Raw genomic sequence first — 17,432 nt, forward strand, 5'->3', positions numbered from 1 at the left:
CAGTGACCACTTTGAGTTACACAAGGGCATAGCACCGACCATTTTCGTCTTGGCTGTTTGACAATTTATGACATAAAGAAGCAATGTAAAAAGTTGCTTAAGTTTTATCAACAAGGTAAACAAATAAGGACAATGATGAGCTTAAGGCAATGCATGGGGCTTCTACCATTGATGACAAGCAGGACCAGCCTCTGTCTGGTCTCAGACATTAGCCTCACCGCCATAAATAGACGCTCATGTTTGCTCACCTTCTGCCTCAAGTAGACCAAATGCCACCCCAAACACTTCAACTAAATAATCTCCCAGTGTTTTCTTTGGGGATCAGTAAATAATTACATAAATAATCTTGTTTAAAACTTGTAAAATCTTGTCAATCAGGAAAAGGAAATGACAGTTTAAATAACAGTTCATTTGAACAACAATAAAATCCCCATGGCAAAGTCAGTAATCAAAATCTGGAAAAGTCTATAATTAAGAAAATACTTGGTCCAAAAGTTGCTGGGTCTGAAACATTATAATGGAACACAAGAAGAAGGTATCAAAACAGTGAAACCAAAAATGATGAAGATTATGACAGTTAAAGCTAACTAAAACTTATTCACTAAATAGCTTGCTTACTTTCTCTCAATCATCAACAACAATGCCTATCATTAAATTCTAGCAATCCAAATCAGAAGACTCAATTCTTTTTCAAGCATGTTCTTTACAAATATCATCTTCTCTAGCATTCTTTTCTTTATTCATATTTGCTAATACCACTAAATTGTACTTTGTATACTTTGTGAAATACTCAGGTAAAAAGCTGAGGCAGCAAACATTTTTAATCACATCAACATGAAAAACAACTTCTGGACTTTTCAGTTCAGGAGTATTTTTTGAATTTGCTGCTTGAATAATACCGATTAAGGAAGCTGTTAAAGATTCACGTTTCACAGAATTATTATTTCTTATTTTGACATCCACATAGTAAGTTTTGCTCTCCTTTTCAAAGTAAGATTTTGCTAATCTCTCTGCTGCTTTTTTTATGTCCTCTGGAAAAGCTTTACATGTGTTATGGACTGGAATCATGCGCAATAACTTTTTCGTCCACTGCTTATGATTTTGAAGAATGTCATCCATTATTGCAACACACAAAGGTAAAGGATCTTTTAATGTTGTACGAATAAACACACAATTTTTGGCGCCACAATGTACTTGCTGGAATCTTCGTTGGTGTTTATACTTTTCCAGACTCTGCTTTTTCAGTACAGACACATCTTCCTGATAAAGAGAGAGAAAAAAGATATCATAGCCACATTCTTCTATGCATTCTTGTTTTCATGTATTACCTTCATGGTATCCTTCTTACACTAAATCATTAGACCTATATCAAATGTCATACCTTTTTCCCACATTTTATTCTTCAATCTTCCACTTTAACTATTACCAATCAAAATATATGTTCACTTAATAGAGAAATTTTATTTCCCAAAAAACTGCCACACATGGAACTTAACACTGAGCCTTTCACCTCCTAGATCTCTTTTATGGCTCCTGCAGCACTCATGGCCTTTGCCAAATTCAATGACTGGGACCACAGTGTGGTGCTAATGAGTGTTTATTTGGGTAAAGTAGGTGTAGGGCAGTTGAAGAATGGGTGTTCAGTATCTTCAGTATTCAGCCCCATAAAGAGGTCCTATGGTTATACAGTATTACAATAAAAAAGACTTGCACACGTTTGCAAACATTTGAATACATCTGATTTTTTCATAGTTACTAACTTAAACACAAAAAAGGTCTGATCAATGGTATTAACATTGTTTTATAGTATGAATTTTGACCTAAGGACCTTATAAAATGGTCCAAAAGATATATATTTTAAAAACTCAATTGCAATTCAATATTACAATCTTAAAACTATAGTCCTTTAAACACAAGCTTATAATCTATATCAGTTACCACTCCAGAATTGAGGGGCCACAAAAATCTGAAAAGTCTGAATTTTGACTTTCCAATGAGTGTACCTACCCATCTACATATCTTCTCAGCATGGGAGCTCATTCCTTCGAATGGGGCACTGGCACTGCTTAGGAAGCTGAGCATATCCACTGGGCAGTAAGTGTAGTAATGTGTGTACAGTGTCTGCAAAAAAAACCTTGTCTGCTTCCCTATACATTTTCAAAGGTGATGTCACACTTACATTTTAGTATATTGTCATCCTCCTGTATACTTGATTACCATATGCAGACCTCTGGGCATGGAATTGGCAAGGTTCCTGAAGTATTCTAGGTTCATGTTTTGGGTCCATTGGGTCTTTTCTTGCTTCCAGATGAGAATTTGGGTTTTCTACTCTACTCTTCAAAAAGATAAAGCCAACCATCTTGAAGCACAGGTGCAAGAAACACAGCCCCCAAAAGCCAAATTCCCAAAATGAAGAGGTATCTAAGAAGAGTAAAGAAAGAACATCCTCCCCTTAAGATAGCCTGAGGGAGACTGAGGTGAGTTGCTGGTGCTCACACCACTAGAAACACTAATTTCAGCAACCAGATATCAGATGATTTCACCCTAAAAGCATCATGCACTTGTGCCCATGATAATCTTTGGCCATGCATTGCCTTTGGGAATGAAAGGTCTTGAGATACAGTGAATTGATGTTTGTTTGTTGTAGTGATGGGTGACATTCGGGACAAACAAGAAAGTTTAACTTTCACATAGAACACTCTGGCCCAGTTGCAATCCGTGTACTTACAGACATCTTTAACCACTCCTGGCTTCACCAGATCTCCAGTAATTGTATGACCACTGTATCACAACCAAATTAATTGGTGGAAATTTTAAATTCAATTATCTGTTGGGATAAATTTTTGTCCAAAAATAGTATGCTTGATGAAAAAAAAGGACTCAAAACTGCATTAATGATAGAGTAGGTGGATAAAATGAATCCTTGTAATAAGCCTCTAAGGATTCAACCAATAAACACGATGGCCATCAATTATACAGTTCACCTCTAATGTGAAACATAGATCTGGGTGGCCTACTTTTTGTGAAATGCTTGAGTGCTTATGAACATGCATTTACATACAAATTATATGACCATATCTCAAATTGCGGATGATAACTGAGATCCAATGTAAAACTTAACCAATGTGTGGAGGACATATGCGCACAAATGCAAGCACCAACATGGACACCAGTGGTAGTAATATAGTTCATCTATCACTAAGTTAAAAGTTAAAAAGACTTTTTAATATAAAAGTCATAAAATGGCATCAGTATCATAAACAATGTAAAAGTAAAAAAATTTGGTAGACTCAAAAAAGGTCCAAACAAACCAGTGAAATTAGTTACCCTAAAGTCACCAACTACATCACATCCAATACCTTAACTGCAGCCTCTATGTCCAAAGACTCTTCATCACTGTCACTCGCATTATCGACTGGCGGATCTAAAGTTTTTTGACTAACTGGACATTCTCCTGATTCTTGCTTCACATTTTCCATTTTCTCCACGAAATCATCTGTTTTCTCTTTAACAACTGTTTTCTCATTATTTTCTACAGTGTTCTTTACATTAACATACGCATGCTCTTCGTCATTATCACCTATTGGCTTCTGCTCACCTGGAATGAAAAAAGGAATACCTAATCAGTGTCAAACATGTAATATGAGTATTTCAATGGATACTGTTACCAGAGAGAGGGTAGGAATACTGGAGGCAGAGCATTGGTGGAAGACTGCATGGAGTATGTGAGGGTGGCATGTACAGACAGGGATAAGTGGAGACTCTTCTGCCATAGCCATCCTCTTGATGGGAGTTCATGGTGGCCATGGATGTCAAGAGATATGGATAGATAGATAGATAAGTTCTCCTGAACTCTGCCGACTCAAGGTTACACTGCAAGTAAAAATGCACCTTTGGCAAGGCTGTATCACTGGAGGTACAGCCTTGTCAAAGAACTCTCTCCAATGGAGTCTTCACTTCACTGCTATGTAAGTAGTGCAGGTTTGGGCTGCAGGATCATTTAGAAAAGTCTTAGGTAAAACCTGAACTCTTTCATAGGAATTGGTCCTAGGGTAAGTATAGATAAACAGAAATAAATCTCTATGGACAGCAAAATCTTAGTTGTGGGTACAGAGCAATGATATCAATCACTAGAAAGAAAGAAGGGAATTCAGGACTATCAATGAATGAGAAACTGGGATAAAGGAAGCAATACATGGGATTTTGATATCTGAGAGACTTTTTCTAAGCTTAAACAGAGATCAAATGATACCAGGTTTTGGTAACCCTCAGTTCAAGGAATATGGGATGGTCTAAAAAATAAAATTCCTATTCTATCTAGATCTCTCATTCCAGTTCCCCCTGGGAACTCCCTCAAGGGGGGTGGCCAAGGCAAGAGAATCCATAACTGTTAAACTCCAGTGCTGTTTCTTGGCCTTTAGTGCCTCACCTTTAACAGGCTACTGGTGGAAGGCACCTCTACGGCAGTGTTCCTAGAGGCTGCTACCTAAAGTTCCAACTGAATTCTTCTACTTAAGGTATCAACCTAATCTTCCTGCCTAATGTTTCAACTTACTACTACTACCAAATGCTCCTGCCTAATATTCCTACTAACAGTTTCTAGCCAATATTTCTACCTAATACTCCAGCTTAATGTTCCTACCTACTACTTCTATCTACAACTACTACCATTTTGCCAAAAGACAGGGCTAGCACATACCACTCACTGCAGGAAAGTCTAGAGTTATGAAGAATGAGTTATGCAAGTAAAGTGTTGTCAGATGTTGAGTGTAATAAGGAGAAAGTGTTTGTAAAAAGAATGCCAGCAGTCCATATGAAGGTGAGGCAGAAAGAAAAGAGGAATGCAACTTGACTATCATTGAGGTGCTGGCCCACTATGCAGCCATCACCAACCTTCCCAATTCCCAGGCGTTAATACCAGTAATATACATCCCTGGTTGGTGGCTGCCTACCAACTACTATACATATATATATATATATATATATAATTTTTTTCATACATATTTTTCATGCATATGTATTAGCGAGGTAGCATTAAGAACAGAGGACTGAGACTTAGGGGGAATATCCATACTTGGCCCCTTTCTTTATTCCTTCTTTTGGAAAATTAAAAACGGGAAGGAAGGATTTCCAGCCCCCAACTCCCTCCCCTTTTGGTCACCTTCTACAACATGCAGGGAACATGTGGGAAGTATTCTCCCTTAATCCTAGGGTTAATATACATCTATATATACACACAGGATCAGGTGTTTGCTTTGAAGAATGTATAAGAGAAATACTTAGAAAAGCAAATGGATTTATATGTAGCATTTATGGATCTGGAGAGGGCATATGGTAGAGTTGATAGAGATGCTCTGTGGAAGGTATTAAGAATATATGGTGTGGGAGGCAAGTTGCTAGAAGCAGTGGAAAGTTTTTATCGAGGATGTAAGGCATGTGTACGAGTAGGAAGAGAGGAAAGTGATTGGTTCTCAGTGAATGTTGGTTTGCGGCAGGGGTGCGTGATGTCTCCATGGTTGCTTAATTTGTTTATGGATGGGGTTGTTAAGGAGGTGAATGCAAGAGTTTTGGAGAGAGGGGCAAGTATGCAGTCTGTTGTGGATGAGAGAGCTTGGGAAGTGAGTCAGTTGTTGTTTGTTGATGATACAGCGCCGGTGGCTAATTCGGGTGAGAAACTGCAGAAGCTGGTGACTGAGTTTGGTAAATTGTGTGAAAGAAGAAAGCTGAGAGTATATGTGAATAAGAGCAAGGTATTATTAGGTACAGTAGGGTTGAGGGATGGTTGAGGGACAAGTCAACTGGGAGCTAAGTTTGAATGGAGAAAAACTGGAGGAAGTGAAGTGTTTTAGATATCTGGGAGTGGATTTGGCAGCAGATGGAACCATGAAAGCAGAAGTGAGTCACAGGGTGGGGGAGGGGGCGAAAGTTCTGGGAGCGTTGAAAAATGGGTGGCAGACAAGAACACTATCTCGGAAAGCAAAAAAGGGTGTGTTTGAAGGAATAATGGTTCCAACAATGTTACATGGTTGCAAGGCGTGGGCTATAGAGAGAGTTGTGCGGAGGAGGGTGGATGTGTTGGAAATGAGGTGTTTGAGGACAATATGTGGTGTGAGGTGGTTTGATCAAGTAAGTAACGAAAAGGTAAGAGAGATGTGTAGTAATAAAAAGAGTGTGGTTGAGAGAACAGAAGAGGGTGTTTTTAAATGGTTTGGTCACATGGAGAGAATGAGTGAAGAAAGATTGACAAAGAGGATATATGTGTCAGAGGTGGAGGGAATGAGGAGAAGTGGGAGACCAAATTGGAGGTGGAAAGATGGAGTGAAAAAGATTTTGAGTGATTGGGACCTGAACATGCAGGAAGGTGAAAGGCGTGCAAGGAATAGAGTGAATTGGAACGTTGTGGTATACTGGGGTCGATATGCTGTCAATGGATTGAACCAGGGCATGTGAAGCTTTTGGGATAAACCATGGAAAGTTTTGTGGGGCCTGGATGTGGAAAGGAAGCTGTGGTTTCGGTGCATTTTACATGACAGCTAGAGACTGAGTGAGAACTAATGTGGCCTTTGTTGTCTTTTCCTAGTGCTACCTCATGCACATGCGGGGGGAGGGGGTTGTCATTTCACATGTGGCGGGGTGACCATGGGAATGAATATAGGCAGCAAGTATGACTTATGTACATGTGTATATATGTATATGTCTGTGTACAGCAGGTATGATTTACGTACATGTGTATATATGTATATGTCTGAGTATGTATATACATGTGTATGTGGGTAGGTTGGGCCATTCTTTCATCTGTTTCCTTGCACTACCTCACTAACACAGGAGACAGCAACAAAGTATAATAAATAAATAAATAAATAAATAAATATATATCTTTCTTTTCTTTCATACTATTCACCATTTCCCGCATTAGCGAGGTAGCGTTAAGAACAGAGGACTGGGCCTTTGAGGGAATATCCTCATCTGGCCCCCTTCTCTGTTCCTTCTTTTAAAAAAAAAAAAAAAAAAAAAAAAAAAAAAAAAAAAAAAGGAGGATTTCCAGCCCCCCGCTCCCTTCCCTTTCAGTCTCCATGTTTGCTTAATTTGTTTATGGATGGGGTTGTTAGGGAGGTGAATGCAAGAGTTTTGGAAAGAGGGGCAAGAATGAAGTCTGTTGTGGATAAGAGAGCTTGGGAAGTGAGTCAGTTGTTGTTCGCTGATGATACAGCGCTGGTGGCTGATTCATGTGAGAAACTGCAGAAGCTGGTGACTGAGTTTGGTAAAGTGTGTGAAAGAAGAAAGTTAAGAGTAAATGTGAATAAGAGCAAGGTTATTAGGTACAGTAGGGTTGAGGGTCAAGTCAACTGGGAGGTAAGTTTGAATGGAGAAAAACTGGAGGAAGTAAAGTGTTTTAGATATCTGGGAGTGGATCTGGCAGCGGATGGAACCATGGAAGCGGAAGTGGATCATAGGGTGGGGGAGGGGGCGAAAATCCTGGGAGCCTTGAAGAATGTGTGGAAGTCGAGAACATTATCTCGGAAAGCAAAAATGGGTATGTTTGAAGGAATAGTGGTTCCAACAATGTTGTATGGTTGCGAGGCGTGGGCTATGGATAGAGCTGTGCGCAGGAGGATGGATGTGCTGGAAATGAGATGTTTGAGGACAATGTGTGGTGTGAGGTGGTTTGATCGAGTAAGTAACGTAAGGGTAAGAGAGATGTGTGGTAATAAAAAGAGCGTGGTTGAGAGAGCAGCAGAGGGTGTTTTGAAATGGTTTGGGCACATGGAGAGAATGAGTGAGGAAAGATTGACCAAGAGGATATATGTGTCGGAGGTGGAGGGAACGAGGAGAAGTGGGAGACCAAATTGGAGGTGGAAAGATGGAGTGAAAAAGATTTTGTGTGATCGGGGCCTGAACATGCAGGAGGGTGAAAGGAGGGCAAGGAATAGAGTGAATTGGATCGATGTGGTATACCGGGGTTGACGTGCTGTCAGTGGATTGAATCAGGGCATGTGAAGCGTTTGGGGTAAACCATGGAAAGCTGTGTAGGTATGTATATTTGCGTGTGTGGACGTGTATGTATATACATGTGTATGGGGGTGGGTTGGGCCATTTCTTTCGTCTGTTTCCTTGCGCTACCTCGCAAACGCGGGAGACAGCGACAAAGCAAAAAAGAAAAAAAAAAAATATACTCTATCCATAGCGTATATATATATATGGATAGAGTTGTGCGCAGGAGGATGGATGTGCTGGAAATGAGATGTTTGAGGACAATGTGTGGTGTGAGGTGGTTTGATCGAGTAAGTAACGTAAGGGTAAGAGAGATGTGTGGTAATAAAAAGAGCGTGGTTGAGAGAGCAGAAGAGGGTGTTTTGAAATGGTTTGGGCACATGGAGAGAATGAGTGAGGAAAGATTGACCAAGAGGATATATGTGTCGGAGGTGGAGGGAACGAGAAGTGGGAGACCAAATTGGAGGTAGAAAGATGGAGTGAAAAAGATTTTGTGTGATCGGGGCCTGAACATGCAGGAGGGTGAAAGGAGGGCAAGGAATAGAGTGAATTGGATCGATGTGGTATACCAGGGTTGACGTGCTGTCAGTGGATTGAATCAGGGCATGTGAAGCGTTTGGGGTAAACCATGGAAAGCTGTGTAGGTATGTATATTTGCGTGTGTGGACGTATGTATATACATGTGTATGGGGGTGGGTTGGGCCATTTCTTTCGTCTGTTTCCTTGCGCTACCTCGCAAACGCGGGAGACAGCGACAAAGCAAAAAAGAAAAAAAAAAAAATATATACTCTATTCATAGCGTATGTATATATATGGATAGAGTTGTGCGCAGGAGGATGGATGTGCTGGAAATGAGATGTTTGAGGACAATGTGTGGTGTGAGGTGGTTTGATCGAGTAAGTAACGTAAGGGTAAGAGAGATGTGTGGTAATAAAAAGAGCGTGGTTGAGAGAGCAGAAGAGGGTGTTTTGAAATGGTTTGGGCACATGAAGAGAATGAGTGGGGAAAGATTGACCAAGAGGATATATGTGTCGGAGGTGGAGGGAACGAGAAGTGGGAGACCAAATTGGAGGTGGAAAGATGGAGTGAAAAAGATTTTGTGTGATCGGGGCCTGAACATGCAGGAGGGTGAAAGGAGGGCAAGGAATAGAGTGAATTGAATCGATGTGGTATACCGGGGTTGATGTGCTGTCAGTGGATTGAATCAGGGCATGTGAAGCGTCTGGGGTAAACCATGGAAAGCTGTGTAGGTATGTATATTTGTGTGTGTGGAAGTATGTATATACATGTGTATGGGGGTGGGTTGGGCCATTTCTTTCGTCTGTTTCCTTGCGCTACCTCGCAAACGCGGGAGACAGCGACAAAGCAAAAAAAAAAAAATATATATATACTGTACTATATAACTATAGTTAACAATGTTTCAATATCTGGTTCTTACCGCCAAATTCTTCTTTTCCATACATTTGGTCCGCAAACTCATTTAGTATATTGTAAGCCTCACGTACACAGTCACGTTCATGGTCATTACACGTACACATAAATCCTGTCATGTTTGGGCCCAAAGCACTTTCACTTCTCCTTTGTCTTTTTGAAGACTGAATGTAGTATTTTCGACTCCGTTTGTTCTTCCCCATTCTACAGACAGTTACACTGTAGAATTAAAAGAAAAAACATAAGTGGCTTTAAAACTCTCATATGATGTCCGAAAAAGTAAAAGCTATCAATTCTCTTTACCAAAGCAAACCAGTCCTGAATTTATCGTTGGTATGCAGCTCCTAAATGTAGACTATATGTGCAAATCTAATCAAAACAAACTGACGAAATTTTCTACTGGTCTGACTTGGATTACATTATCTTCTTGGCAATTAAGCCAACAAACAGAAGAATGAGTATAGACCTGTAGTACTACTTAGCAGAAGCTTAGTACAACTTCTAGCATTCACTATGATAAAGACTGTATACACAGTCCTCAGACAAGGTATTTCTACCTGGACTTTTACAACAAAGATGTATAAAATAAAGTTACCAATAGATGGTTAGCATACTCCTGATTAACCTAGTATATTCAAGACTTTGCTTTTAACACATACAAGTATATATTTTGAAAGGCCAACGATGTAATTGTATATCACACACCACAGCAAAACCATACATTCTATGACAAAATGTTCAAAAAATAATTTTGTTTCTTAAAGTACACCTTGGATCTTCCATGACTCATACTGGAATTTCAAAATAAAAAACTTTGATATTACACAGAAAATAAAAAAACTGGTTAGGATATGATCATTTAGGTTCCAATGCACTTTCTGTCATTCAGGAATTATAATCTACAAAAAATAAAACTAGGGTAATTTTTGTAAATTACAACAACATTAAACTAACCATTGTTTTCTTTTTCTTCCTACCTAGAAACGAGCAAAATTTCATATCTAATCATGGTGTCATGAACTATTAGTAAATCAGAGGAAAGCTATCAATTTTATTATAAGCAGATGATGCTGTTCTATTGGTTGAATATGAAGATAAACCAAGCAGAAACATAGGGGGAAAAAGGTTCTAAGAGTGTTAAGAATGCATGGAAAGAGAGATCATTATCTGGAAGGGTAAAGACAGGTATCTGAAGGTATAGTTGTCCCAACAATATCATATGAATGTGGGTCATGGGCTACATATAAGGTTGTGTGGAAGAGGGTGGAAGTGTTGGAAATGAAGTGTTTGAGGACAATATGTGGTGTGAGGTGGTTTAAGTAATGAAAGAGTAAGAGAGAAGTGTGGAAATAAAAAGAAGTGTGGTTGTAAGAGCAGAAAAGGATGTGCTGAAATGGTATGGACTCATGAAAACAATGAGTAAGGAAAGGTTGACAAAGAGGATATATGTAACAGAAGTGGAGGGAACCAGGAGAATGGGCTGACCAAATTGGAGATGGAAGAATGGAGACAAAGATTTTGAGCAGGTGGGGCAGTTATTAGGTTTAGCAGGGTTGAGGGACAGGTTAATTGGGGAGGGAGTTTGAATGGAGAAAAACTGGAGGAAGCGAAGTGTTTTAGATACCTGGAAGAGGACATGCCAGTAATAAAACCATGGAAGCAGAACCATTTCATAGGGTGGGTGAGGGGCCAAATGTTCCAAAGAACTGATGGATGTGTGTAAAGAGAGATCGTTATCCACAAGGGCAAATATGAGTATGTTTGACGGTATAGTAGTCCCAACAGTATTATATAGATGCAAGGTATGGGCTATAGATCCGGGAAATTATACCTAGGAAGAAAGTACTACATACGTATACTCAGGAAATGTCCACACTGTTTCTATTAAATCCAAAGCTCATCCCCTTTCACCTTGGATTAAAAGAGGAAATCCTGATCTCTCCCATATGCATACCCAAAAAAGCATACTCCACTTTTACTGAATGCAGAACTCATCTGCTTTCACCTAAGAACTGAAAAAAAAATTAACCCTTCTATACAAAACATTTGGTCAAAGATATTCTTCAACAAAAATAAACAAGAACTACATCAAATATGTATCAATATCTGGATATCAACACCAAGGTACTGAAATTCAATTTACAAGAGGAAACATTTCTTTTCACTTCCTATATATTCAGTATTTGATAATTTCTAACCATATTTCACAAGCTTTCTGAACCTTTTTAAGTTTTTGGTTTTCTATCAGTATCTGTTCATTTCCAACCCAATTTCACAGGCTTTCTAAACCTTTGGAAGTTTTTAAATTTTATATCTATCTATTCTATCTATATTTCTGATCCCTGTTCCTTTCTGGAACTTCCTTAAGGGGATGGTCATGGCAATAGAGTCCCCATAACTAGTGAACTCCAGTACCATGCCTTAGCCTTCATGCCTCATCCTTAACTGGCCTCTAGCAGAGGGCAAGTCTAGTGCAGTGTTTCCAGAGGCTCCTATATAATGTTCCTACTGACTACTTCTACCCAATGCTCTTGCCTATCTTCTCATCATAAAAATCTAAAATATGAACAATCATGCAAATGATTACACCCACTCTGAAACATAAAAACTACAATTAGTGCAACTATAATATTCTTATCATAGAGTGAAAAAAACCATTATTCTTCCTGTAAAATCTACGGATGCATATGTATCATAAGTTTTAATGTCAAGCAAAGGAAAAATTGTTACATAATCATTAACATTCATGAGTTATACCATGCAGGAACATCAAAAGCACAAAAACTTCCCCAATGAAGCAACTACCAGTTATGTGGAATGATGTGGAACACTTCTCACCCCCAACTCCAGAGAGGACAGCCTCAGGTTGCCCTTGGCACTGTAGAAGCCTAATGTAGGGAAGGGCTCTTGGGCAGGAGTAAGAATAGCAGTAAGTACATCATCCTTTGAAAATCACATAAAAGAAACAAGTATCAAAAGGTAAAATGATTAGTTTACCCTGTATAAATGGCACTTAGGGAACCCTGTTTTTTACTATCACCACTCCAATTCCTCTTTCATCTCCACTGAGGGATTAAAAAACAAAAATTATTTTCTGTTTCATTTTCACAATAGAAGTTATGATCTTGTGTTTTGTATATGTTGGTGGATGCTTTCATTTCAGTTCCTAGAAGAAAGCAAAAATGAATTCTAAATTTAATCAGAACAGTGTTGCACCATCCAGCTTTACTCATCTGGGTCTTTCTGAGATATCATTACTTGGGAAATTTAAAACTGTGACAAAACATTGACATAAGATTACATAAATCAAATTTCCTAATAACTATTTACATATGTATAATATTGAACTTTGGGGGAATCAGAATGGTAATTATAGCTAATGTAACACCCTGTTATCCTAATGGAATATTTGTTTGCTATTTCCAGCATCAGAGGTAATACTAAGAACAAATGAAGAAAAGGCCCCACTTGTTCACATCCATTCTCTCCCTGCTATGTGTAATGCATCAAAACTACAGAACCCTGTCCACAACCAGGTCTCATAGACTTTATGGTTTTCCCTGACTGCTTCATATGTCCCACTGACAGCATGTCCCCTCCTGTACATCACACAGCTCTAATACATGCCATCCCATGCATGCCTTCCACTCTCCTGCATGTTCTGAGCCCAAGCACTTTTCCACTCCATCTCTTCATCTTTAATCTGGTCTCCCACTTCTTATCCCCTTCACTTCCAACTCATATATCCTCTGTCAACCTCTCCTCCCCCATCCCAATTGACAGAACTTGAGGTCTCTACACCTTACCTCGGCAAATTGCAGTCTCAACCTCTTGATTTCTTATCTAGTGGGAACTAGTTCCTTGTTACATAGATGTCTGATGTTATAGGGTATACTCACCCATTATCTACTTCTGGGTGCAAATTATTCCTATTTCTAGACAAATGATAACCAATTATAGCACTCAAAGCCATTTCTTTTTCAGGGACTTGGAAGTCTTAAAACAATCTAGCCTTTGAATACTAAGGATCAGTTTAACAACAAAAGTAATAATAATGCTAGTTTCTTTGTGAAGAGGAAATAGGTTGCAAGAACTATTGAGAAATACACATAACATACTTGATCTTGGAAAAAATTTCATTGAAAAATACTGCATGGAAAAATACTGCAAGTCCAGCTGGGGTTGTATGAAGAGAGTTCTTACTCAAGTTTCTGTTTTTTTCCACAAAAGTTGAAGACAAATCTAATCGTAAATATGCACTTACAAAGATGTTTAGGGGTTTTAGATGCATATAGGGTGGGGGAGGGGGCGAAAATTCTGGGAGCCTTGAAGAATGTTTGGAAGTCGAGAACATTATCTTGGAAAGCAAAAATGGGTATGTTTGAAGGAATAGTGGTTCCAACAATGTTGTATGGTTGCGAGGCGTGGGCTATGGATAGAGTTGTGCGCAGGAGGGTGGATGTGCTGGAAATGAGATGTTTGAGAACAATATGTGGTGTGAGGTGGTTTGATCGAGTAAGTAATGTAAGGGTGAGAGAGATGTGTGGAAATAAAAAGAGTGTGGTTGAGAGAGCAGAAGAGGGTGTTTTGAAGTGGTTTGGTCACATGGAGAGAATGAGTGAGGAAAGATTGACCAAGAGGATACATGTGTCAGAGGTGGAGGGAACGAGGAGAAGTGGGAGACCAAATTGGAGGTGGAAAGATGGAGTGAAAAAGATTTTGAGTGATCGGGGCCTCAACATGCAGGAGGGTGAAAGGCGTGCAAGGAATAGAGTGAATTGGAACGATGTGGTATACCGGGGTCGACGTGCTGTCAATGGATTGAACCAGGGCATGTGAAGCGTCTGGGGTAAACCATGGAAAGTGTGTGGGGCCTGGATGTGGAAAGGGAGCTGTGGTTTCGGTGCATTATTACATGGCAGCTAGAGACTGAGTGTGAACGAATGGGGCCTTTGGTGTCTTTCCTAGCGCTACCTCGCACACATGAGGGGGGAGGGGGTTGTTATTCCATGTGTGGTGAGGTGGCGATGGGAACAAATAACGGCAGACAGTATGAATTATGTACATGTGTATATATGTATATGTCTGTGTGTGTATATATATGTGTACATTGAGATGTATAGGTATGTATATTTGCGTGTGTGGACGTGTATGTATATACATGTGTATGTGGGCGGGTTGGGCCATTCTTTCGTCTGTTTCCTTGCGCTACCTCACTAACGCGGGAGACAGCGACAAAGCAAAATAATATAAATAAATAGGGTTTCATTTTCTGGTTATCTGATCTATAAGTTACTATTTTCAAACACTTTATACAGTCTTATTTTCACTTCTTTATTATGCATAAATAATGCTGATAAAGGAATAAAGTATCAATTTCCCTAAAATATGTTGGCCATCATCTATTCCTTCACTTGAAAAATGGCAATACTGTGCTAATTTCATTTGTTATCTCTGAAGATTGCTAATGGGAATACATTTTGGTTGGCTAGATTTGGTTATGCATTATATTTGTTTGGAGATAATTATATATAACCGTAAATCTTCCGTGAATTTCAAAATCCTCATTGTTTTTCTTGGATCAATTAACTTCTAAGAGAGTATGTCAACTTATCAAGTAAATTTTTCTGGAATGAAAGAGGTAAATGAAGTGCTAATAATTATAACTTCTTGTAATCTTAAACCTGTTGTATCAATGAATACCAGTATTTCTGAAGGATGATGGTTGTAACAAACACCTACATATATTGATCTCAATGAGATATATCGGATAGATATATTCTCCACAATTGGAAGTATCACCATACCTATAACCTAATAAATTTATCATAATAACTCTTCTTCACATTCCACTTAGATCATTATAATTCATAAAAATCCATGACAATTGCAGTGCAGTTTGTAAAATACATCTATAATATGGTAAGGGACCTAATCGATGTAAGAGACCCAATCGTTTTATATTAACAGATATGAGTTAGGTAAAGTTGTTAAGTTTGTAGTTTGGATAATTAGGATAGGTTAATTTAGGTTAAATTACGTCGCAAGAAGTATGGTATTCACATCAGGATGATCATGCGACAAAAGATAGAAATACACAAGACAAATATTGCCATCAAAATCAGACATTTCATTTATCAACAGGTTTCCTAAAGCAAAACACTACTAGTATATTTTCACTGACAATACAACAATCCTCTACTAGTATATTTTCACTGACAATACAACAATCCTCGACAGCAATGACAGTTAGTGTAAATCTATATAAAAACAAAAATATAAGTAAATCTCTACATGAAAAACTCATATAGTGTTGTCATAGGTTTTGCTTATTTCTAAAAGATTAATCAAATTTTTATCAACTTCCCATCTTCCTCTATCTTCACAGCCCTCCATACTATCAACTTACTTTTTGGGACAGTCTTTAAGTATTCACCATGTTAATTGCTACCATTCCATACAAAATTCTACTGAAATCTAAAACTTATACGACCGAAAGTAAATAATTAGTGTCCACCTCTATAAAGAAGTGAAAACTAAACCGAAAACTGGCCGAAGTGGACTAGACTTAGCCAGGAATACCTCTAGAATATGGGTGTTCCTAATCCACAAACATCCCTATCCCTAAGCCCTCGGTATCCTGAGCTCCAAGATATGAATTTAACAAGGTTTATACAATGATTATCACTTGCCCTATGCATTACTACCAACCAAATATGGTACGTATGAAATTAACCTGAATGGAACAAGGATCAATTATTAAAGTTCCGGCATGACAACCCATAACCTGACATCAAGCAAAGGATAACTCCTTAAATATCACTACAATAAATGCCCTCAGTCAGTTGGAAAGAGTATAATAGAGCCTTAGGAGATAATACGAGAAATCGTAGGATTTCTTACTAAAGTTACCTGCTGCGAATATCACTATATCCTCATAAGGGTAACTCTCTTTTTACCCAGTGATGTCTTTTACATAAGTCATTGTCATAAGATCAACTACAGAGTTTGCCTACAATACCACAAAACACTTGGTTTGTGTATAACGGTCGAAAGAAGATTGTAAAGACTCTGTACCTAAGCTTGCAGTATGCTATAATCCTGGGTTGAAACGTTCGTGTTGAGGACTGCACGTCTTCGCCTACCATAGAACAAAGTTATGCCATGTTGTACCTCAGTGGTCAGTTATAAGCTGGAATAATGCTGGATTAGGTTAGGCGGTCGGTCACTTGACCCCTCAATCAGGTGGTAAGGTTCGTGCAAGTTAGGCTTATAAAAGTAAGATGATATCCATAATGAAGTGCACAGTATATAGGGTTAGAAAAAAGTTATAGAAAAATGAATTGAAAAAAACCGACACATTTGTTTAGGTTAAAAGAAGTTGATAACGCAGAATAACGCAGTATAAAGTAACTGAATTAATAGGAATTGAAGTTGTTAACTTAGGTTGATTTAAGGAAGTTGTGTTAGAATAGGTTACGTAAGTTAAGTTAGAATGGTTAGGTTAAGATTGATTAGGTTACTTTGGTTAGACTGGGTTTGTTAATGAAAGTTAGGTTATTAGAATTGGTATAATCTAACAATCTATCACATATATATATATATATATATATATATATATATATATATATATATATATATATATATATATATATATATATATTGGATGTTAATGTGCTGAGAGGTGCAACTGGAGGGATGTCTGATCATTATCTTGTGGAGGCTAAGGTGAAGATTTGTATGGGTTTTCAGAAAAGAAGAGTGAATGCTGGGGTGAAGAGGGTGGTGAGAGTAAGTGAGTTTGGGAAGGAGACCTGTGTGAGGAAGTACCAGGAGAGACTGAGTACAGAATGGAAAAAGGTGAGAACAATGGAAGTAAGGGGAGTGGGGGAGGAATGGGATGTATTTAGGGAATCAGTGATGGATTGCGCAAAAGATGCTTGTGGCATGAGAAGAGTGGGAGGTGGGTTGATTAGAAAGGGTAGTGAGTGGTGGGATGAAGAAGTAAG

At 38.6% G+C, this 17,432-nt stretch overlaps 1 protein-coding gene across 7 annotated transcripts; it reads right to left on the reverse strand.

The window, feature by feature from the left end:
• Nucleotides 1-394: 394 nt before the first annotated feature.
• LOC139753502 (THUMP domain-containing protein 1) lies at nt 395-16,687 on the reverse strand. Of its 7 annotated transcripts, XM_071670138.1 has the most exons (5): nt 16,501-16,572; nt 12,262-12,329; nt 9,431-9,642; nt 3,360-3,598; nt 395-1,260 (listed from the first exon to the last, which is right to left on the reverse strand). In XM_071670138.1, the coding sequence occupies exons 3-5, from the start codon at nt 9,624-9,626 to the stop codon at nt 691-693; spliced, it is 1,005 nt and encodes a 334-aa protein (XP_071526239.1). In that variant the 5' UTR covers nt 9,627-9,642; nt 12,262-12,329; nt 16,501-16,572; the 3' UTR covers nt 395-690. The 7 variants fall into 7 exon arrangements, with proteins under 7 accessions (XP_071526239.1, XP_071526241.1, XP_071526244.1 ...); XM_071670140.1 differs by lacking the exon at nt 12,262-12,329 and having other exon boundaries at nt 16,569-16,687; XM_071670143.1 differs by lacking the exon at nt 9,431-9,642 and having other exon boundaries at nt 16,501-16,686.
• Between the last annotated feature and the right edge of the window lie 745 nt (nt 16,688-17,432).

Source organism: Panulirus ornatus, chromosome 14, assembly GCF_036320965.1.
Source record: "Panulirus ornatus isolate Po-2019 chromosome 14, ASM3632096v1, whole genome shotgun sequence".
NCBI classification, from domain to species: domain Eukaryota; kingdom Metazoa; phylum Arthropoda; class Malacostraca; order Decapoda; family Palinuridae; genus Panulirus; species Panulirus ornatus.